Source organism: Vespula pensylvanica, chromosome 5 (genome assembly GCF_014466175.1).
Source record: "Vespula pensylvanica isolate Volc-1 chromosome 5, ASM1446617v1, whole genome shotgun sequence".
In the NCBI taxonomy this organism is placed as follows: domain Eukaryota; kingdom Metazoa; phylum Arthropoda; class Insecta; order Hymenoptera; family Vespidae; genus Vespula; species Vespula pensylvanica.
This window is the reverse complement of record NC_057689.1, coordinates 6,482,339-6,505,229: the sequence shown is the minus strand read 5'-3', so window position 1 is coordinate 6,505,229 and position 22,891 is coordinate 6,482,339. Positions and strand designations below refer to the sequence as shown.

Genomic DNA, 22,891 nt, shown 5'->3' with positions numbered 1-22,891 from the left:
CAATCAGCCACTCATCTTGATGGCGTATACGTTACGTTTTTGAAGATGTCGCTTCTTTAAAACGCATTTCTATTGTCATTTTTTTCGAATATCGTTATATCGTGTTTTATTTTATTAATTTAGTGGGATGGAAATTAGAATTAAATTTTTTTACGTCGATTAGAAGAAGTATTTTTCACAAATTCGATCTAACATCGTTCAACGAATGACAAGGAAGACAGGAGGCACCGCTCGTCGGCTTAAAGGAACGCCATTGTGAGCCATAACGACTGTGCCGCACGGTAAGTTCTATCGGTCATTTTCACGTACATCGTTGCTTCCCGGGAAATTTTGTACGAACGTCGGTGAATTTTGTCAGGTTCGAGGAAAAATAAAAGTTCACTCATATATCACGTACATTTTCTCGTGAAATATCGGTGAGAGATATTAAGTACATTAGTGAAAAAAAGTCTTGTATGCATAACGGAGGGAGCCATTCTTCGTGAAACGCAAATTCTAGTCTCCGCGTGTTGAGGGTAAAAGAGAGAAAGAGAGAGAGATAGAATAGGAGGAACAGAGCGCGGGACGTTGATCCAGCCGGCTTTTTTTCGAGTTAATCGACAGACTAGTCTTCGAATGTGTTTCTTTTTTCTTTTTTATATATCTTGAAATATTATAGAAATTAACGCGCTTTCAAATTTATCGATCACTTCTCCGACACGTGATTTGAAGGTGATTACGAATTTTCCAGTAACTCCGAAAGAGGATAGCTACACGTTGTGGCCGAAAAAGCGTTCGTCTTAACCGATTTTATTAAAGGTTTTGTGATTTTTCTGTACTTTTTCGTTGTCTTGTTTTCTACTATTCGCTCTTATTAAAGTAAAAATATCTTTAATACAGGCGTGAATCATCGAACATTTCTTTTTTTCGTATAAGATTGCCGCATTGTAGGCAACGTGTGCTCAGATTTGTAAGATAATGAATTAATATCTGATGCATATACATATACATATATATATATATATAAAATATTTAATTGAATTCACGTTTAATAATGTAAACAGTAAAATATAATTAATTACCGACAAATCAGCTTTGTGACACAGTAATGTAGATTAAACATTTTTTTTTATGTTTATCTTTCAGATCTTTTCTTATAAATATATTGCTTGGATATAGCTTAAAATATCATCAAAATGGCGCAAGAACCAGATATGCCCACTTTCAAGTGCGTACTTGTTGGTGATGGTGGTACTGGAAAGACAACTTTTGTCAAACGCCATTTGACGGGTGAATTCGAAAAGAAATACGTTGCGACATTAGGAGTAGAAGTACATCCACTGATCTTTCACACAAATAGAGGTCCAATAAGATTCAATGTGTGGGATACAGCTGGTCAAGAAAAGTTTGGTGGTTTGCGAGATGGTTATTATATTCAAGGACAATGTGCTGTAATCATGTTTGATGTTACGTCTAGAGTGACGTATAAGAATGTACCTAATTGGCACAGAGATTTGGTGCGAGTTTGCGAAAATATACCTATTGTATTGTGCGGTAATAAGGTTGATATTAAGGATAGGAAAGTAAAGGCCAAAAGTATCGTCTTCCATAGGAAGAAGAATCTTCAGGTATTAAATTGTCTTTAAACTTATAAGATTATGCTTGTATCAAATATTTAAAGTTTTTCTTTAACTTGAAGTAATCTAAGCAGTGATGAATCAGAAATCTTAACTAACATGAAGACATTGTTCTGTCCCTCTAATCTGAGCTTAAGCTTATAAAAAATAATTGTAATGTTATTAATTTATAGTAATGTATATTCATGTACATATATATATATTTATGTTTATATATATATTCCTTTTTCATATATGTTACAGTACTATGATATTAGTGCAAAAAGCAATTACAATTTTGAAAAACCATTTTTGTGGTTGGCACGCAAATTGATCGGAGATCCAAATCTTGAATTTGTTGCTATGCCTGCATTACTTCCACCAGAAGTTACAATGGATCCACAGTGGCAGCAACAAATTGAAAAGGATCTTAAAGAAGCGCAAGAAACGGCATTGCCGGAAGATGATGAAGATCTTTAGGTTATTTCACTGTGTGTATGGTCCTTATGGAAGAAAGATTTGCGAGTGTACCTTGGGTACTATGCAGCTTGGGCGTCTAACATATATGAAGATAAAAAAAAGAAAAAAAAAAAGAAAAAAAAAAAATATTTGCATGCAGAGCTTAATTTGATACTTAATGCAAATCACCAGAAATACTTCTGTGACTTCATATACCAGGAATATTGCCTTAAAGAGGGAGATTCTAACAAATTGTTATAATTTGTTATGCATCCATGCACATCTACATATGTGTATATAAAATATCAAAGAACGTGATTTTACATAATATAACATTAGTTACAAATTTCTACAGGTGTATCTTCTCATTCCCTTATAACTTCCATTATAAAAAACTGTTGTAAACCTTGTAATGAAAACAAAATTTCAAATTGTGAGAAATGTTTTAAAAAGATATAGTAAAACACGCATAAATGAAAGACACATAAATGTTTAAACATTAGACGTTGAATGATAAACATTAATTTTATACATTATCCTAATAATTATCATCATCCAATAGATATAAATATAATCTGAAAACGTGAAATCGGAGTTTCAAATTTGAACCCACTTTAAGGCATACTTAAGACATTAATTCAATCTGCTATTTATATTGTTGCAACATCCTTGTTATGAAATATGAAAGATGAACTGCCAGTTTTCTTAACGAATGTATGTTGTAGCGAATGCTCGGCTGCAAAGATGTGTATTTGTAATTTTTCTGAAGTGTGCAAACTTCTTACGTGAGATGTTCAAATGCTCGAGAGAGATCGCAGGTAAAAGAATGGAAGTAGAACAATTTTTGATCAATGTAGCGAATCTAACTCTTCAATATTTTTCTTTTTTGTAAAATGTTGGATAATATCAAGCAAAAAATAAAAGAAAAAGTTTTAGTCATTTTTGTTAATAATTTGTAATTATGTTACTGATAGTCTGCTTTATCTTATTAAAATGAAAATGATATTTGATATCATTTCTTGCAATGATCCGAGATTAAACTAAAACTAATTTATAATTACAAAAATAATTTTTCTAATATATCTTACTTGTTTATTTAGAAGTGTTTGATATTGTCAAGCATTTTAAGAAATGATATTTGAAGACTGTTTCAAGTATGAAGTCCATCACAATAGAAAAAATACTTTAACAGGAATGAAACAGTTTGTGTCTGCTCGCGTTAACGAGGATCGTTTACTATTTTTGTAAGAGAAGGTGAATGTATGATTTGTTCAACTTAAATTATATAAACAGTGTTTTCCTTTTCTACGTATGAATATTTGTTTGTTTGTGTCCCTTGTTCCTATTAATGAAACCTGTCTGAAAAGAAATGTGTCCGAAAGTATGAACAAAAATAATAGTTACGAAGAGAATGTATACACAGTCTTATTTATTAGTAAGAAAGTGTTATACCCATTAAAAAAGCAGATTGTACTGCTAATTGTATGAATTTAATAAATCTACCTTTGTGGAAGTTTTAGAAGTTGCCTATATTACAATAGTGTAAAATTATCTGTAAATTGATAATATTTTTACATTATTAAGGTCTGTATGCACAGTGTTAACAGAAGAATTTCTGGAAATACCGCGAATAATTACAATTACATAATTTATAATTTATATAACCAATTTATTGAAAGATAGAATAATGAATATATGAGAATTTAAAGGACATTAGTAAAAATATTATTTAATATTGCATCTTTATAACATAATCTAATTCAATTCATATGATATTGCGCGTCTCACATTCAGCTTATAAAACACTTTAATAATATAAAAAAATGCAAATCCTTGTAAATCAAGAAGCAAACAAAGGGATTTAAACAAATATATGAGATATAGACTAATAATAAAAATGTTTAATGTTTGTTTGTAGCATAAATGGAATTGTCCTTTGAATACAGTAAGTATTTTATATTATAATCGGATAAATAGAATGCGGATATTTATACTAATCTAAAACTTTTTTATTGCTCTGCCATTTTCTGCCTTTTCTTTTTCCCTTCTAAAAGAAGTGTACGTTCGTCGACTGTTAAAGATTGTAGAATATTCGTGATTACACCAGTTCCTAAAGTTGTAGATCCATCGCGAAATGTGAATCTTTGGCCTTTCTCGCATACCATAGGACGAATTAGTTTAATTTCAAATCTATAAGCGAAATAAATTAATGATATATGTACATGCTTAATAATCTTATAAAAATATTCTAATTTACAATAATTTAAACTTACTTGCAATCTTCTCCTGGCATAGCCATTGTTTTACCTGGTAAATTAATTTGTGCTGCAACATCCCAAGTTTTACAAAACATTTGCAATTGTGCAAAATTTCCAAGAGGTTTTTTTCTACCTCCTTCTTCTGCACTTAATACATATACTTGCGCTTCAAAATGATCATACGCTTTCATAGAGCCTGGCTTGCACATAATCATACCTCTTTTGACATCTGTTCTTTTCAAACCTCTAACTAGAGCACCTAATTGGTCACCAGCATGTGCTTCCTCCAATATTTGATGGAACATTTCGATACCAGTAATTACACTCTTTAAAGTTTTATTATATCCAATAAATTCGCAGTCCATTCCTTTTTTTATCTTTCCTCTTTCTAATCTACCAGTGACTACAGTACCTCTACCAAGGATTGAATAAGTAGATTCGACCGCTAATAAAAATGGTTTATCCAAATCCCTTAGTGGAGTTGGTATGTTATTATCTATTGCATCTAAAAGGTTCAATATAGATTTTGAACCAATTTCAGGCTTTTTTCCTTCTAGAGCACAAAGAGCACTGCCTTTAATAACAGGTATTTTTTCTCCATCAAAGCCCATTTCGGTTAATAATTCTCGTATTTCTATTTCTACCAATTCTACCATTTCGGCATCAGCAGCATCAACCTTTTGGAATATAACACACAATGTTAAATGCTATGTAAAATGATTGTAAAAAGTAAAAAAAAGATAAACGCAAGTCTTTGTTATTTTTACTTTGTTGATAAAAACAATTATATGCTCAATTCCAATTTGTTTTGCAAGAATTAAATGCTCTTTGGTTTGAGGCATGGTCCCATCGGTAGCTGCTACAACTAAGATAGCTCCATCCATCTGTGCAGTACCCGTAATCATATTTTTAATATAATCAGCATGACCTGGACAGTCTGTATGGCTATAATGACGTTTCTCCGTTTGATATTCAATGTGTGCTACATTGATAGTTATACCACGAGCTTTTTCTTCAGGAGCATTGTCAATTTCACTGTAACCTTTAGCCGTAGCTAATTGCTTTTCAGAAAGAACTAAGAAATTTATGATTAGTACACCGTTCATTCAAATTAATATATATAAAATATTATATTAGAGTATAAACCTTTTGTGATAGCAGCTGTTAGCGTAGTCTTTCCATGGTCAACATGACCTATGGTTCCAACATTACAATGAGGTTTATCTCTGCTAAAGACTTTCTTTTCTGCATAAAATCTTTGTCCAGTTATAATTGGTGATAGTAATCGGCTACATAATTTGTTATGTTGTTGCTGTCGATGCAAAATAACAAAGAGAAAATTATATGTGTTACGTATTTATAAATAAATCAATATATGTGTTACATTATTAAATTGCATATTTACTTACACATTTAATAATGTGACTAAAATGTATTTGTCTGATGGTTTGCCGGAAAACTAAAGATAAATCGAATAAAAATGATGAATCAATTGTATATTAAAAATTGTCAATTTATGATAAAATGGAAAAAGAAGTGGTGGAACTATTTATCAATTGTTTTTTTAAGATTACCTGGATTAACAATCTCTCGAACAGAAATAAATGCCATGATTTTCGTTAACCTTTAACAATCGTCTGCAATTCTATTTGCGAGTGTAATACCAATATAAGAACATGTGGATTAAGAAACTAACACTTACATAACAGATATATAGTTCCACTTGATTTTTGAAGTATTCAGATGTGAGTTGTTCAACCAATCAGTTTATTCGATGGTACTCCGTTTACTTAGCTTGTATTTGATTGGTGTTTTCGTCACATATTGAAAACGTGCTTATAATCAATTTTATTTCTATGTATTAATTATTCTTTAACTCATTCATTTCTTTTTTCAGACTATTATACAAATTAAGAATTATAAAAATAAAGAAAATATTTATCCTTCTGCGTTAAAAGAAGAATAATTCGGCAAAAGTACGCATGCGTATAAATCGAATTATTATCTTTTTGAAAGTTCGCGCCATAGATGTACCATATATGAAGTTGTTGCAATACGAAGAGAAATACATTAACCGGTGCATGTCAGTATTCTAATTAGTTTTAACGAATAATTTTCATATTATTTCTTAATTTTTATATCTACTGATACCATTATCGAGACAGTGACTTCAACAATCCCACAAATAAAAAATAAGAAAGGTAACTGGTATATATACTCAAAAATAGATGATCTCGCTTACTGCCATATTCCTTGCATTTTTCTTTCTAACATTTTCTTGCAACGTTCAAAGGATTCCAATTATAAGAATTAAATAACAAATCTAGCACATAGTTATCGATATTTCTCAGTATCCTTTCTATTATCTAAATTTAATCGATGTTATAAATCTGTTATAGATTACATCAAACGTGGATCATTCATTTGCATATCGATCAATAGAAACTGACGATCGACGTCGTAGATACATTAAAGAATGGACTCTATTTGGAAGGTAGTTAAAAGTAGAATTTCTCGTTAACAAGTAACGGCAATGTGAAAGAACTAAGTAAAATAATGGCTTTAATTAAATAGAAAAGCCGAAGGGTGTATATTGTCAGAGTGAAAGAGAGAAATTTTTTAAACTCGATGAGCTTTCTCGAAGAACGTCGATACTTACATTCGTTGAACATTAGCCGTTAGTCGTTACGCATGTTCGAATAGAGAAGAGCCAATGTCAATGCATTAAATGAAAGAGCGCGCAGAAAGTCACGGCTCGTAAATTCATCTAACCGCAAAGTATTAGTGACTTTTTTTTTTCTTCTTTCTTCGTGTCGTCGTCGTCGTCGTCGTCGTCGTCGTCGTCGTCGTTTTCGTTGTTGTTGTTCTTGTGCAATGACATGCGAGAACAACGTTTTATTCGATGAAACGTAACGGCGTGTATCCGATTTCGTCTACATAAATCGAACGGTGTAGATGAACCGCAAAGATGAAGAGACTACATCTATTTTTCGAATGATCATTGGATTATTCTACCGTAACCGCTATCCTAACTTTCTCGATACATTTCCAACTATCTCGAGAAAGATTATTCGACCTTAGCATTTTCTTATCTTGTTTTTTATTTCTCTTTCAAATAGATACGATCGATCAACAAAAAGATTCGTTTATCTTGGAACACTTTACTGCATCGTGACAATTCCGTTCATTTTTGAATGAAAGATGAAGCAGTTACTTGTGTGAAAAAAAGGAGAAGGAGAGTAGACATTGTCACAGGTAATTTTGAATCGTAACATATGTATATGTCGAGGGTAACTTCACGTTTCCTGTATTATTTCTTTTACTTCATAAAGCGCTATGAAAACAAAGAGAGAAAGAAAGAGAGAGAGAGAGAGAGAGAGAGAGAGAGAAGATAAGAATCATGCACATGTCTGCAATTCTTTAAATACATATGTCAACTAACAAAATAAAAGGACCGGTTTTTCGTGAAATGTTTCTTTAACCGTACATATAATTTTTTTACATGTTCATTGAATTGATGAAATCTCGAGAAAAAAAGATGTTGGAACTTGTTACGCTAGTTTTTGATTACGGGTATATAAACGTATCGTGAAACTTCGTTCTATACCGTTAGAAAGGTTTGTCCGCGATAATTCTGGAAATGTTGAACGTTTAAACGAGTCGAAGGAGATATTTATTTATGTTATTCATTCATCGAACACGTATAGTATTCCTTTGCAGTAGTGAAACGTTGATAGCTGTAATAAAGTATCGAAGATCGACGATCGACGATACCTCACTTTAAAATACTCGAAGAACGGCAAAGTTGAAGAAAGAAGAATAGAAGGAAGGGAAGTAAAGAGTAAGAAGAGGAAGAGGAAGAAGAAGAAGAAGAAGAAGGAGGAGGAGAAAAAGAAAAAGAAGTAAAAGAAGAAAAAGAAGAAGTGGGAGTCGAACGGGGCCCGATGCCCGTTGCTTGCTTTTCTATTCGAGATACTTCAGCTGAGGACGAAAGCGCATTCATGGAGGGCCGTTCAGTCCGTCTTGAGTCATCTTAGCGCGCGTGCGTAAACAGCGCGCATTTCTCGAACCCCTTGTGTCTCGTGAAAATTGATCTCCGACGTGAAATTCGCCACGTGAAGTCTCTTTATTCTCCTATTTCTTTTTATTCTTCTATTTCTTGTTCTTGTTTTTTTGTTTTTTTTTTTTTTTTAATTATTTATTATTGTTTCTTTTGCTTTTTCAATTTTCTTTTTATTTTCTCTTCATTTAATCAAATTCAAAAGAGATAGTGACAATGCTTGAATATCGTGCAAGTATACTACTCGCAAGCATCGTTATTATTAATTTGGTGAGTTAATGAAATGTATTTCTTCGTTTTTCAGATTGATATTGTTAACTTCGTATTGATTGTAAAGCATTTTAGAAACGTCGGTAACTTATCTCTATATTTGACGAATGTTTTATAAACGTTCAACTATATAAACTATTGATTGAAATTTCTTGAAAAAATGCATATATATATATGTGTGTGCATGTATTTTTATATGGAATTGATACATAGTTAAATATTAAGTTTTATTGATAAATTTAAAAAGATATGTATATATTGTTATTGTTTATAGACGCGCATCGCATGTTGAATTTTCTAACAAGGTGGTCGTAAATTCTCTAACGTTTCATCGACGCCTCATTGAGTATGTACACGCAACGTCTCCAGAGACTGTCGGGGTCCTTGCTCGCACATAGAATTACAATAATTCTCACTCGACGTCGTCGTTGGTACTTGCATGGTAAAGGCATCATTCTCGTTGAATATGCAAACGACATTAAAAAGGAATGCACTGTCGGCCCAAAGATTTTCAGATTCTTTTCTTTTTAATTACACGAATATTTCTTTTGTATATTTTTTAATGTTTAGTATTTTTTCTTTTTCCTTTATTTTTTTTTTTTTTTTTATTACCGTCTAATCGTGCCTAACCAGCGAGGATTTACGACGACGTATCTATACATTTCGAGTACGAAGAGAAGGGTACCTTATCGCCGAATATTTCTTCGTTCATGACAGGAAATGAATTCGAGTTACGTTCGCTTGTTCGCACATTGAATTCTAATAACTCGACGTTTGATGGTATAACAGTGATTATGACAGGAAGGAATCGTTAATCGATTCGACTGAATACTTTGATATTAACGGGTATACCATTACATTGACTTTTGCATCTATGTGTGTATATCAAACAAAAGGCTCGAGGAAAAGCGTAACGAATTGAATTAAACATTAAGACCCCACGACCAATAACCCGAAGAACGAACTATACACTCTCGATTGGAAGTGACTCTACGTTGTATTGCATCGTCCTACTTTCGTTTTGATATTAAGCAAAAATGCATAGACTTTGTACGGTTAACGGTGTTTGGTTATTTTCCACTGGCTAGTGCGAAAGCAAATGGTTGATAATGCGTTTAGATTGCAAGAAAATTTATCTATTTTTTCGTACACTATATTCTGCTCTATAATGATAATAATAATAATAATTATTATCTTAAGAGATATTTCGATACTCTTTTGTATCTTACGTTACTTTAACTTTTTGTTACGGAACATACGTGAATACCGAGCAACGAACGATCGTCAGATTAAACTCTACGAAGCGTAGGTACTAATTTCTTATAAGTTTGCACGCTACACTGTACTTCACTAATGCGAGATGGAAATTATAATTTCATAAGTCTGAGAATATGTAATCTCGCACGAGAGCCATGCTCATCGGATAACATAGTCCGGAAATAAAGTGCGGTACTGAGTTTGTCTGTGTTCTATGAGTACCGGTAACTCGTTGAATGATTGGGAAGATGTCTAGGGAGCAAAGTGAAGACTTATCTTGATGAAACTCTCATATATATATATAAAAGATAAGAGTGTATATATATATACATATTTTTTTTCTTTTTTTTCTTATAGTACCAAGGTTGTGATACGGTATTCGAGAAATCGAGAAATCGATTCTACAGTCTAAGATATTGTAAGAAACAGGGAAATTTCAAATGTAATCGGAGAAACGTTCTCGCGTGAATCGGAATTTCGCGTATATTTATATGGGAAAAAGTCGCGAAGAAGCATCTTCAGTGCATTCCTCGAAAGCCATTGGAACGTCCGTGATTACGGCTGACCGAAGCATAATTTAACGATCGCCATAAAGCGTCGAGAGAGTGAAGTAGAGCCGAGAATGGGAAACCGTTCGTGGTTTCCCTATGCCTTCCTACGCGCTCTCCTTTAAACTCTTCTCTTCTTCTTCTTCTTCTTCATTCTTGCTACTGCATTCCGTGAGTACGCGATATCGGAAGCAAAAGTTGAGTTTCCGCGTGAGAAGCGTCGTTAAAGTAGTAGGGTTGTACGATGATCATCATGATCATGACGATGATGATGATGATGATGATGATGATGATGATGACGACGACGATGATGATGATGATGATGATGATGATGTGTTGAAGGTAGCAGCTGGTGGTAATTCTTCTGCAGCGTTTTTTTTTTAATTAGCTCGCTTCGTTAGGTGTAATTAAACGATGTGTGAGGTTTCTATGTACGCGTATATGTTTATACGTTTGTAAATGTAACTAACTAGATGAATATACCTTAAGCTGAAATGCATACCAGTGATGAAGGGGAATCCGAGCGAGAAAATGTCAAAACTACGACTTTTCTTCCTTTTCTATTCTTCCTAATCGCATTCCAAGCTATTCCCACGATCAGCAAACAATGCGCGCACGCGAGTAACCCTTTGTAAACGGAAGCGGATGCAAGGAGGAAGATTGCAAGGACGGGAGGTGACGAGTGAGAACGAGAAAGAAAGGGATAGACCGTTAACTGGTGACTTCGACATCAGTGATTCTTTTCTAAGCCTTCTATGTATCCTATGTATCCTTTACTTTATCTCTTTCTCATTTTATTCTGTAATCTCTGCCCGACTCGTACCATCTTTAGGGCAATCACCAAAAGGAGTTTTTACCTTAACGACCTCCAGCAATCCTCCATATTGAATTCGATACGTTCGAGTTAAGTTCTAAGCTTCCGATAAGAATTTATAATGTCGGCTCGACGACATCGCGATCGCTCGATAAGGAGCAATCCTTATCTTTCTATCGATCGAACTCGACTAACGATCTCGACTTTCAATGGACGCTTTTATTCGATCTGTCTCTATTCCTTTGAGAGATTCCCGCGGACTTACTCTTTACAGAATATCTCTCGTTAGAAGAGAGACACGATTCGCTAGCTGATCAAATAAATAAGAATAAGATACAAGTTGACTCGTTGGTTTGTTCAAATATATTTCATAACGATACTTTGGAGAGAAAAGTTTCTCTCTCTTTCTCTCTCCTCCCCCTATCTTTTTTAATCTCCCATTCTTTTCTTCTTATTTTTTCTTTTTCTTTCAGCGCTCGATAACGTCTTCGCCAATACTGACGGAGTTGAAGCTCGGCAATGAATGCAACAAGAACAGAGATTGCGAAAGTTCCATCGCCAACAGCCATTGCTACTACGGTTACTGTCGGTGTCAACCCTTTTTCGCTGAACACAATGGAACACGTTGCCTCGAGTGTGAGTTTCTTAAAGTCTCCTCTGAATTCTTCTTCTTTTCTTTTATCTCCGTCGTTGTTAGATACTCTTCTCAGCTGTCTTTAAAGAACGCTTTTCTTTTCATCGAAAAGAAGAGGGATCAGAAAGAGAATAGCGATAGGAGACAGTGTCACGATAGAATCTTATTCAACGTAATACGTACAACGTTCAACAAGGTTTTAGGGAATTTAATTAACTGGAGACACGATGATCCAAGCGCGGATCAAGATTAACAAAGAAGAGCACCATCATTACCTTAGAAACTATTGAGCCGAAGTCTCTGCAATTTTTTTTCTTCTTCTTCATCTCCTTTCACTCATTGACCCTATTGTCTTCGATTTTCTTAGTTAAGTTGAGAATGAGAACTACTTTGTTTTTCTTTTTTCTGCAGCTACTCTATTGGGTAACGACTGTATCGTAAACGAACAGTGCTCTTTGAAGGTAGCATACAGCAGCTGTCTCGAAGGAGCATGCAGATGCGTTGAAGGTTATTTGCAATTTCGAAGGCACACCTGTTTAGGACGTAAGCAATTGATTTTATTCGAGATCGTTTGTATCTTCCTCAGAGCGTTCCTTCTTTCTAAATCTTTTTCTTTTTTTTCTTTTCAATGACTTTCTCTCTCTTTTTCTCTTTCCTGCATCTTCCTTTAATGAAACACTCGGAAGCAACAGATGCACACGATTAAAATAAATCTTGCTCGATGTTAACCGGCATACTTCGGTGTCTATACCGTTGGGTAACGGCACACATAATTCGAGCGTGTATAATTTGAAAGATCGACGGACGGAGGAACGCTCGAGATCGGAAGATTTTAATCGAGTTCGTTTCCTTTGAATTTCCATGAAGTATTATAAGTTCAATCCTTTGCAGCTGCAAAATTGGGAGAGGTGTGTTACGAACACGCTCATTGCCGACTGTGGGATCCAAACACTCACTGTGATTTTCTTATTCCTGATCTATTCGGACGCTGTCAATGTACAGCTCCGATGCGTCGTGATGGTGATGTCTGCAGTCCCGACAATCTCGTCAGACCTTCTTTATCTTTGGATCAAGAAATTAATTCACAAACGATAACCGAACAGACCATGGAAACCAACGAAGAGAATACGGATCTTTTGATGGCAACTTTCAAGCCAGAGATTATTGAAGATCAGGATAGTACCGGTAGGATGATTAAAAAGAGTTTATTTAACGTACGAAGTTCTCTATGAAGTTCAAAGCAAAAGAAACCTTCGATTTTTATAACGTGTCAACTGTAACTTTCCATTAATTCGGAGAGGGTTTCGAGGTCGATTAACTCGATACGTACTTTGAAGTACTTGACTGGATTTAACGAGGCAAACGTCCATTCCTGGGCGTAATTAACGAGATCGTTAACGAATCTGAAACGATTTCTTTCCCTTTATTTTTTCTTTTTTTTCTTTTTTTCCCTTTTTCTCGCGAGAAGAGTAGGCGAACACGTTTCACTTCGATCGTGTAGTTTCGAAGGCATGACCTTAATGAGTCCCTTTAAGAAGAACACATTTCCGGTAACATGATTTCGCAACGTTACTGATCGTTCTTTTCTTTTTTTTTTACTGTTTCATCAGGAGTTCAGATATCTTGGTTGAAGAATGCAACGATGCTTTTATCGACGACAACAAACAGTCAACTAATACCTGTTAATTTAGTGACTAGACCAAGTTTTGTAACTGGTAGACCACACCGACCAGGCTCTACCCAGGTTGCCGATGACGATGATGCAATTGTCATCGAGGCTGAGCCTACGGAACTCGCTCAGACGACGATAGTTTCAACTGCAGGTAATTATTTCATTATTTCATTAATTCATTATACTTGTTCACGTAATTCTGCTTTCAGCTCCAATCAAAACGGATCGTCACGAACCAACCACGATGACAGCCGTCAGTTTAGGTCTCCCATGCATCTCTAATTTAGAATGTCGAATGGCGGATCCATACTCGAGATGTATCGACGGAATCTGTGATTGTAATTTTCCTTCGAATTCAAGCTGCAATGCAAAGAAAGGTGGTTGCACTCCAGGTACCTTCCAATGCAGAAGCTCAGGCAATTGTATCAGTTGGTTCTTCGTTTGCGATGGTCGTGCAGATTGCGTTGACGGTTCTGACGAGGAGTGTTCTAAGGGTAGTTGTCCTATTCAAGCTTTTAAATGCTCAAAAAGTGGCATTTGCGTGTCCCGAGCAGGCCTTTGCGATGGAAACAGAGATTGTCCTGATAACGAGGATGAAAAGGATTGCAACAATCGACGAAGTTAGTTACATCAGCATTTCCATTGGTATTTCTCCCTTTTTCGATAGATTTCAAAATGAATTGTTTTACGCGTCTCTCGCAGAGTGTCCCGAGGGAGCATTCAGATGTAACAATGGCCAATGTTTACCGGCATACGAGTTCTGCAATGCAGTAGTATCTTGTCGGGATGGTAGCGACGAACCTAGAGGAGCTTGTCGAACGCGATATCGTGGTAGAATAGCGCCTAGAACGTGTCCTTTCAAATGCGATAATGGCAGATGTCGTTCAGATGCGATTGCCTGTAGTGGACGTGACGGATGTGGTGATGGTTCCGATGAACAACATTGCTCCGTCTGTAGTGAGTATTAATTTTTTGTAGTCGCTTTAACGTAGGTGTTATATGAACTTGTTGAAAAAGATAAGTTACCATATATAAATGCTTATGACAGGACGTTCGTTATCGTTTTACTCGTTTTCAGAATGTGCCGGTACAGTCTGATTTAATGCAATTACCATGGATGTCATCATCGTCGTTGTCATCGCCGGAAATCCGTGGACGAGAAGAGACTGAGAAATAAAATGGAAGTAATGTAAGAGTAAATTATGAAACGTATGTATCTATCTTCGAGTACGAGGAAGATCCAGGAACTCTGTTGAATATATGTTAAGGGAGGAAGTATGACCAAAGATCCTTTAAGCCAGCTCGAGTTTCACGAATCCATTGTGAATCTTTAACGGTGGGAAATTGAATTCGTCGCTTGTTGAATCTCAACAGGATTTGTGTATTTATTATTTTAGTCGTAAGTGAAATAATATCCGAATATGTATTTTATATAAGGAAATGGATATATAGTCCGTTCAATGAGACGAATCAGAAGATTTGTCAGGAAAAAAATGCACATGATTGGGACGTGATCGAGTCAAGAGCTTTTAAGCAATACTCGGATATTGTAATAGTTTCGAGCAGGAAGTCGATACGAATCCTAACAATGATCTATATAAATTCGTTTCTCAATTCAACAATCGATTAACGTTCGCTACCAAGCAGCTGCAGTCTGATGTAAGTATCTATCACGCGTTTAGCACGTTTCCTGATTCGTTTCGTTGAACGGATTACAAATATAACATTTTCCATCGTTATGGAAAATAGTTGACCAAGAACGCAACGAGTGTTTTAAAGATAATTTTATTTCGGTTTCTTAAAAATGAGATCACTTGTATGTATTTATGTAAAACTTCACGGCCAAGTGTATCTGGTTTATGTCTATATATTCGATGAATAGAAATAGAAGCACGTGCATTCATCAAGATATATAAGTCACAATAGAACGGAAATGACAAAAAAAAAAACAAAAAAGAAACATAAAAACCAGAAATAGATAACGAGCTCACGTCAAGCAATCAATAATAAACATAATATAAATATTTTTCGTACTTCCAAGCAAAGTTATCTACTAATTTATTGGATTATTTAATTTTAAATACAAAACAATTTCAGAAAATCCATTATATATAGAAATAATTTCTAAATTAAATTTAATAATTAACGCTTATTAGCGTTAGTGGTTAGTAGTCGTTAGTAATTAGTTGGGAATGAAATAAGGAAATGTTTATTTCCTGAGGAAAAGAATAAAAAGAAAAAAAAAAAGATAAAATGTACTACTCTCCGCGATTGCATCTGTTGCTCGTCGATATTTGGACCACACCAGTATAATACTTTGTTCGTTGATAACTGTTTTACTAAGCATAAAGAACATCTTGAAATTAGCATTTGAAAAATCTTAATTTAGTCGTTGCAATAAATTTAATTAAAAATAAGTGAGATGTTTGACGATGACGAAATGAAATTCGATATGAAAGTAAAATAAGATTTCTCTAAGAGATACGAAAAATCTTTAATCAAATATTTGGACGAACGACGTTATCCGATCGAAAATATGATAAATAGATATGCACGATATTTATATACTTTTTGTAAAAGAATTGCTACAAAGAAAAAAGAATCTACTTCGATTGTAAAGATAAAAAGAGGTAATTTTATCCATGAAATAATTTAAACAAATATTGATCGTCGAGACAATCGTATTAACGAGATAATAATCCGTTGAAAAATTCCACAATGATCGTATTTATTGCATGGAAGCGCAACGAGGAAGGAAAGAAAACGGGGTGGTTGGATCGGCATCCTCGCGAGTATCGACCGGCGCAGTATCGAAACAGCAACGTCGACGACGACGTCGGCTTCTAGCGAGTACGTCGACGTTCTCGCGCACATTTAATCGTCAGTCGACAACGGAACTTCGTCGTCGTAACTTCTTGTCATTGTTGTTGCTGTTTTCGTTCATACCTTTTCGACTCGTGTCTCGTTTTTTCTCTCATCGACTTTTTTTATTGACAAATTTCTCTGTTCATCAATAATTCAAAGCATAATACTCATAACAAAATATCTACCTATCCATATATATATTGTTCTTTTATATATATGTATGTATGTATGTATGTATGTATGTATGTATGTATGTATGTATGTATATACACACACACACACGCACACATAAAGAAGAGAGAATTTTGCGTTAATGTATTGGAATGGGAAACGAGTAAAAATATTCATCATTTTCTTGGCTCTCGTTATATTATAATAGATGTTATAGGGCATGATTGATCAGTTCTTAAACGTATCGAATAACGTGTAGTGAGAGTGTTATTAATTCACCTCTTTCAACGAGTAACTGTTTGTGATAGTGGTGGTACCGGTGACAGTCGACTCTCGATAACTTGAGAGATTAATGAGATCATCTGGAGAAATCGATGTCATACGAGAATTTCATCTTTCTCTCTCTTCGGCGTTTACTCAGAATATTATTTCTTGATGTATAATCGAATATAGCGAATGTGGGGTAAGTTGAAAACTCTAGAGAACGGTTCTGCACGTTAGGCACACATGAAAGGGCATATAATCGTATTATTTATTCATATTATCAAAAGTTAAAAACAACGAGGTATATTCGTAGAAACGAATAGTAATTATTTTATCAAGTATATCGATTTGATTTATCAAGCTATGATATATCTACGTACGAATGAATTAATTAAACAAATGTGTACTTCGTGAATAACTTACGTTGAATCAAAGAAGAGGGTAGAAAGCAAAATCGTTTGTCCTTATCTCAATAGCAACAAGACAGTTCCGTCCGTGCATTTATGCAATCAATGCGTTGCAATGTAACGCATGGCCACTTTAAGAAGAGTAGATAACGTTTTAACCTTTATTGTTTAGGCTCTTGCGAACACGATTTCAAAGATATCTTTTCTATTATGTTCTCCTTATTTATATACTAACGTTTACAAAGTTTTTCCTTCCTATCAATTGCCACATCGTAGAAAAATATTTCACATTAATATCGTATTCGATACATCACCAGTTTCCAAACCGACCTTGCGAGGTATCAAGAAAAACTCGGTAGATACCAGCTTGTTATCATTTCCGTACAGTAAACTTTCTGTTCCCTTATAGTACGATATCAAATTCGTTCCCTATTATTATCGATTTTACTTGAGGATAACGCAAAGGCTATTATAAAAAGAATTAATGTCCAACAATGAAGTATAGTTCAATATCATTAATATAATTAAGTTGAATTATAAATAAAGTTGGACAAATATTTATTGTACAAGTAGGTTATCCTAAGAGATCTTCGTTAAATTCGAAGAAAGAGCTAGAAGCTAAAGATTCTAATCAGGAAATAGTCATCGTTGAAGAGGATCGCTCGATGATTGGTTTGCCTTGTCAAGAAAGAAGATATGAGACATACGAGGAGGTTCAAGAGAATGAACGTTCGTGCGAAGATCAGAGATTCGAAAGAAAAGAGAACGTGGTGGAACAAAGGGAAAGGGAAATTTTAAGGGTTAAGAGTTTGGAAATGCCGATACCACCGGCATTAGCTTTCAATTGGAAGAACAAGTGGGAGTGTGAGCCCAATTCGAAGGACATCTGATTGTTCAGTGAAAGAAGCGCGATCTTAACAACAGTATAATGACGTGGAAAGCAAAGTGGTCGTGCTTCGCTGAGTGCTTTTGTCGAAGACCTGGTATAGTTTTACTCCTTCTTCCGTGTCTTGTCATTGCGACATTATATTTTGTTTCCGAAGAAAACATCGACTATACGAATTTGCAATATTCGTCCTACAGATTCTACAACGATACGAACGGTGAGTCCATAATGAATAATTACATTGGGCCAAAATAATATTCGATTTCTAATGTAATAAATTACGTTTATCCAAGATAGTTGGAAGATAGTTATAATATCTCTAGAACAATCGATAAGATTATGATAAAACAATAGCAGTTGGTAAGGTACTTGGAATAATCGAAATACGAATGAGATATTATTTCTTAGCCAGAAAATTCTTTTCTTTTTTTTCTTTTTCGTAAAAATAAAACAGAAATGGAAAAAAGAAGAAATAAAGAAGGGTAAGAAATAGAAGAAGAGACAAGATTTCGTTAAAAGAATACGATTTTCAGGTACGATGGACGGTTTTCTTGTGTGGAATTCAAAATGTCATATGCTATCGAAGGATGCCTTAGATCCGTCGATCATACAGTTTGTGAAAAGGGAAAAGTTCGAGAAATGTTTTAAGGAAAACCTTTACACGCGAATATCGAAAGGGGCAAACGATACCGTGACCCTTCTCCTCGATCCAAAAGTCGTGGCTGCTTATAAAAATATGTTTTGTTGTTGGTCGCCGGTAATTAGACCAAACTTTGATAATCCGAGAAAGCACAAATTCGATTCTACGATAACGTAAGTAATGTTTGAATTAAGTTCAATCAATGAATAAATTTGATGAAATAGTTATGCAATTAATTTATTCGTACGATAATTAATTCGACATAGAGTGAAACAATGTGAAAGTTTGAAAACGCAAGCGACGATACCGGATGACGTGGAAGTTGTCTTGGTCAGCTGTAAAAATAAATCAAAGAAGAAAAAGACACAAAAGATATATGAAAATGTCCATGCCATTTTGAATCCACGTAAGGTCTATGATCGTTTGGAGAACGGCACGAATAACAATGCGACGTATAGTCTCTCGAGAAAACTCAGTATTCTCGTTCTTGGTATCGATAGCGTGAGTCGATTGAATTTTCAAAGAAGTATGCCAAAGACTGAAAAGTATCTTCGCGAGACCGGTTGGATCGGCTTGAAGGGATACAACAAGATGGGCGACAACACTTTTCCAAACTTGATGGCAATTTTAACCGGTCAGAATCAAGAACAGGCGTACTCGAGATGTAAACCTTCGGAAGCTTATAAACTTGATCGTTGTCCTTTCCTCTGGTATAATTTCCGCAATGCAGGATACATCACGGCATACGGCGAGGACGAGACTGCCTTGAATACATTTAACTATCTAAAAGTAGGTTTCGTGCAACCACCAACCGACTATTACCTACGGCCTTACATGTTGGCAAGCGAAAAGCTTCTTAAATCTAAGAATAGGTAATTATACTTATGTATATATATATATATATATATATATATATATATAAGTATAAACATATGTACATAGGTATATATAACATAAATGATCATTAAAGATGCCTCCATTAGAGATACGAAGAAAATATGAAAACATAATTTGTACAATGATTTGATTATTTCCATTTTTCTAATCAGATTTAATCTCAAATATTGCACTGGCCCCGAAACGAGCTTTGATAGGATCTTTGATTATGCTATGAACTTTGCTCAAACGTTCATGAACGTACCATATTTTGGATTTTTTTGGACTAATTCGATAAGCCACGAGAACGTGAATGGACCATCCTTGATGGATTCCGAAATGTTTCGAAAACTGCAAATTCTCAAAAAGGAAGGCGTTCTTAACGACACGATGATCGTGTTTTTGAGTGATCACGGTATCAATATAAATTTTTTTTTCTAACCGAATCGTACCGATCGAGTTTTAGAGAATTATTTCGATCGAAGTAATAGAGTAGAATATATTTTTTGTGTCTAGGCATGCGTTGGGGTAACATTAGAGAAACGTTCGTTGGTTGGTACGAGGAAAGATTACCTTTCATCTATATATGGCTACCAGATTGGTTTCGTAATGAAAATCCGGATGCTTATCAGGCTCTGAAATTAAATGAAAATCGTCTGACTTCTCCGTTCGATCTCTACGAAACATTCAGGGATATTTTGCTGGCAGCTGGCGGAGATGCCGATGTTTCTCCAGGTATCTAAAAAATGTCAAACTTTTTAAAACTATCGTCAAGATCAAGATCAAAATGTAATTTCTTCCGCTTCAGGTTGTCCAAGCTGTTACAGTCTGTTCGAGCCAGTCCCAAAAGAAAGGTCGTGTCAAGATGCTTCGGTCGCACCTCATTGGTGTGCCTGTACAGCTTTTAGGACAGTTAGTACAAATGAAAAAATCGTGATCGGTGGTGTGAACAGTTTTTTAAATCATATCGAAAATATCGTGAAGGATTACAAGAATAAGAAGGGTAAAAGATTGTGCGCGAAACTCCAGCTGAAGAAAATATATCGGGCCGATCAGATATTACATTTCAATGATAAAAATTCAACGAGCATAGAATATTTCTGTATGATTCAGGTGACCCCAGGAAATGGTAAATTCGAGTTCACCGTACGATATAATAGCGACGCTAGTTATACCGTGTCGGATCATGAAGTGAGTAGGATTAATCCTTATGCTACGAGTGCCAAGTGTTTGAATCACGGTATGAAACAATATTGCTATTGTATCAATTAGTATCAAAAATTTCGATTGCAATTTTTACTAATATTGTACATACATACATACATACATACATACATACATACATACGCGTGCCGTCTTAAGCCGATCTCCAATATTTAGAAACGTTAGTGAACATTAACGTAACAGTTACGTAAAGACTCAGGAATATATGGAGGTCATAGATTATTAAAGAATTATCGCATGGCAATTGGGCAAGATATACATTCACCAAGTTTGCAAAATATTATAAAAGAAATAATTGAGTTACGTTAGATGAGCCAATACAACGAAATATGATATTATAAAATGCAATGACTTTAAGTCCGATATATTCAAGTTAAACGGCATGAATAATTTTAATTATTTAGAGAAGATAAATAAAACAATCGTAAGGCTTAGTAAATGATCATCGAGGAACTCGTGCTAAAATATTATCGACATTTGCAAATTCGAGGAGGTTTTAATTCTTTTCTATTATCTTTTACGCTTTTCGATATTCTCCCTCTATCTTCCTCTGATATGAAGCTTACAATTGTAAATAGTATCGATCAATTTGTTATATTCCAATGGCTATGCGATATAAATAAAAGAAAAATGGTATATCTTATGATTCGTAAAATTTGTCGAATGAAAAAAATCTTCAGGACCAATATCTTCACAATGATCACATTAATAAGTTTCTTTTTCTTTCGTCTTTGATGAAATGAGATTACTTACTATTCATAAAATGCAGCTTAGTCATTGAATGACAAATTAATTCTTTTTGTGTTCTCTGTTTTTATTTTCAATAATATATTATAAATCATGTCGGAAGCTTCTGATACGATAGCATTATCATGCAGTATCAATATTGTCACAGAGCGATAGCGTCGTCGGTAAATCAATGCGAATAATTAATGATTTAAGAAGGCTTTGTATCGTGAATGCGCTATCTAAATATGCTACATATCTTAATAAAAAGAGAAGTTAATACGAAAGACGTGTGTCTTACCATGTGTATCCGCGCGCGAGGTTGTATGTGTGTGTAAATTTGAAAAAAGTTTTATAAGTCAGGACAGTTTCCATTTGAAAAGTATAAAGCTTTGTACGATTCTACATATCACGTCTCGTAGCTGCTGAGCTGTGATTAAAAACATATTATATTATATATAAAAGTGCCAATTTTTAACGAAGAATTGTACAAAAGATTTATTAAGTGAAGCAGCACTTTCATATATCTATGAAATTATTCTTCAGTTCATTATTTGACGTTAAACAAACTTATTTTTAGTAATTTCTTCTAATTCTTATGAAAGTAAAAAGAACGATCGTATCTTTTATTCTCGCTGATCGATAGATTATAAATAGTACGATGATATACAGTTAGATTATAATAAAAGTTTTTTCTATATCTCAAATGATCTATATATGTATACATATATATATATATATATATATATATATATATATAGTTAGATATAAATAGTTAGATAGATATATTGATACATACAAGGAATTTTATATAATTAACGATTTATTACGTCCATCTCCGAAAAGAGAAGTATTTTACATATATTGGGATAAAGCATAATATTATGCAAATAATATACATCCTTAAATTATGTACATATTGAAATATGTACATACATGTATATATTATATACATACATTTATATATATTTTTTATTACAATCGATAAGTAAGCTTTACATACACCTGGCCTGAACGCATGTAATTTTAGTACATTTAAAAATTCATTCTGCAATAATCATAAAAAGTGTGGCACGAAAATTCATAAATGAAATTATTATCGTGTATCTTACAAAGTGACGAGATGAAAGAATTTATATAAAAAAATCAATAAATCTAACGATTAATCGTTTGAATGTCAAAGATCATTGAGAAAATCTCTTTGAAAAATGCTAAAGTGGCGCGATAGCGCTTTTTTCGATGCATTTCGATAGATTCAATTGCGC

General features: G+C 34.2%; 4 protein-coding genes across 7 annotated transcripts; 3 read left to right on the top strand and 1 right to left on the bottom strand.

Moving 5' to 3' along the window:
* Positions 1-129: 129 nt before the first annotated feature.
* Positions 130-3,366, top strand: LOC122629091 (GTP-binding nuclear protein Ran). Of its 3 annotated transcripts, none has more exons than XM_043812133.1 (3): positions 130-281; positions 1,126-1,607; positions 1,860-3,366. In XM_043812133.1, exons 2-3 carry the CDS (start codon positions 1,176-1,178, stop codon positions 2,073-2,075), a joined length of 648 nt encoding a protein of 215 aa, XP_043668068.1. In that variant the 5' UTR covers positions 130-281; positions 1,126-1,175; the 3' UTR covers positions 2,076-3,366. The 3 variants fall into 3 exon arrangements, with proteins under 3 accessions (XP_043668068.1, XP_043668067.1, XP_043668069.1); XM_043812132.1 differs by lacking the exon at positions 130-281 and adding an exon at positions 290-798; XM_043812134.1 differs by lacking the exon at positions 130-281 and adding an exon at positions 300-358.
* Positions 3,367-3,935: 569 nt separating this feature from the next.
* LOC122629085 (elongation factor Tu, mitochondrial-like) lies at positions 3,936-6,039 on the bottom strand. Its single transcript, XM_043812118.1, has 6 exons — positions 5,887-6,039; positions 5,722-5,771; positions 5,459-5,624; positions 5,080-5,387; positions 4,328-4,989; positions 3,936-4,244 (listed from the first exon to the last, which is right to left on the bottom strand). Exons 1-6 carry the CDS (start codon positions 5,921-5,923, stop codon positions 4,064-4,066), a joined length of 1,404 nt encoding a protein of 467 aa, XP_043668053.1. The 5' UTR covers positions 5,924-6,039; the 3' UTR covers positions 3,936-4,063.
* Positions 6,040-8,305: 2,266 nt separating this feature from the next.
* On the top strand, positions 8,306-15,984 carry LOC122629084 (serine protease nudel). Of its 2 annotated transcripts, XM_043812116.1 has the most exons (9): positions 8,306-8,427; positions 8,580-8,642; positions 11,735-11,897; positions 12,307-12,438; positions 12,787-13,080; positions 13,506-13,718; positions 13,777-14,187; positions 14,270-14,524; positions 14,646-15,984. In XM_043812116.1, exons 2-9 carry the CDS (start codon positions 8,589-8,591, stop codon positions 14,663-14,665), a joined length of 1,542 nt encoding a protein of 513 aa, XP_043668051.1. In that variant the 5' UTR covers positions 8,306-8,427; positions 8,580-8,588; the 3' UTR covers positions 14,666-15,984. The 2 variants fall into 2 exon arrangements, with proteins under 2 accessions (XP_043668051.1, XP_043668052.1); XM_043812117.1 differs by lacking the exons at positions 8,306-8,427; positions 8,580-8,642 and adding an exon at positions 9,273-9,744.
* A 711-nt stretch (positions 15,985-16,695) lies between these two features.
* On the top strand, positions 16,696-22,083 carry LOC122629083. Its single transcript, XM_043812115.1, has 7 exons — positions 16,696-17,066; positions 17,848-18,377; positions 18,694-18,973; positions 19,067-19,672; positions 19,850-20,091; positions 20,193-20,411; positions 20,485-22,083. The coding sequence occupies exons 2-7, from the start codon at positions 18,203-18,205 to the stop codon at positions 20,946-20,948; spliced, it is 1,986 nt and encodes a 661-aa protein (XP_043668050.1). The 5' UTR covers positions 16,696-17,066; positions 17,848-18,202; the 3' UTR covers positions 20,949-22,083.
* The last annotated feature ends 808 nt before the right edge of the window (positions 22,084-22,891 follow it).

Excerpts from the sequence above, each read along its gene's own strand:
- LOC122629083 (XM_043812115.1), top strand. The coding sequence starts at position 18,203 with ATGACGTGGAAAGCAAAGTGGTCGTGCTTCGCTGAGTGCTTTTGTCGA. Across the intron at positions 20,092-20,192 it reads CGTGTTTTTGAGTGATCACG|GCATGCGTTGGGGTAACATT; the intron begins GTATCAATATAA and ends TTTTGTGTCTAG. Across the intron at positions 20,412-20,484 it reads AGATGCCGATGTTTCTCCAG|GTTGTCCAAGCTGTTACAGT; the intron begins GTATCTAAAAAA and ends CTTCCGCTTCAG.
- LOC122629091 (XM_043812133.1), top strand. The coding sequence starts at position 1,176 with ATGGCGCAAGAACCAGATATGCCCACTTTCAAGTGCGTACTTGTTGGT. Across the intron at positions 1,608-1,859 it reads ATAGGAAGAAGAATCTTCAG|TACTATGATATTAGTGCAAA; the intron begins GTATTAAATTGT and ends TATATGTTACAG.
- LOC122629085 (XM_043812118.1), bottom strand. The coding sequence starts at position 5,923 with ATGGCATTTATTTCTGTTCGAGAGATTGTTAATCCAG. Across the intron at positions 4,990-5,079 it reads TAATTGTTTTTATCAACAAA|GTTGATGCTGCTGATGCCGA; the intron begins GTAAAAATAACA and ends ATATTCCAAAAG. Across the intron at positions 4,245-4,327 it reads ATGCCAGGAGAAGATTGCAA|ATTTGAAATTAAACTAATTC; the intron begins GTAAGTTTAAAT and ends TTTCGCTTATAG.
- LOC122629084 (XM_043812116.1), top strand. The coding sequence starts at position 8,589 with ATGCTTGAATATCGTGCAAGTATACTACTCGCAAGCATCGTTATTATT. Across the intron at positions 12,439-12,786 it reads AAGGCACACCTGTTTAGGAC|CTGCAAAATTGGGAGAGGTG; the intron begins GTAAGCAATTGA and ends AATCCTTTGCAG. Across the intron at positions 14,525-14,645 it reads ACAACATTGCTCCGTCTGTA|AATGTGCCGGTACAGTCTGA; the intron begins GTGAGTATTAAT and ends ACTCGTTTTCAG.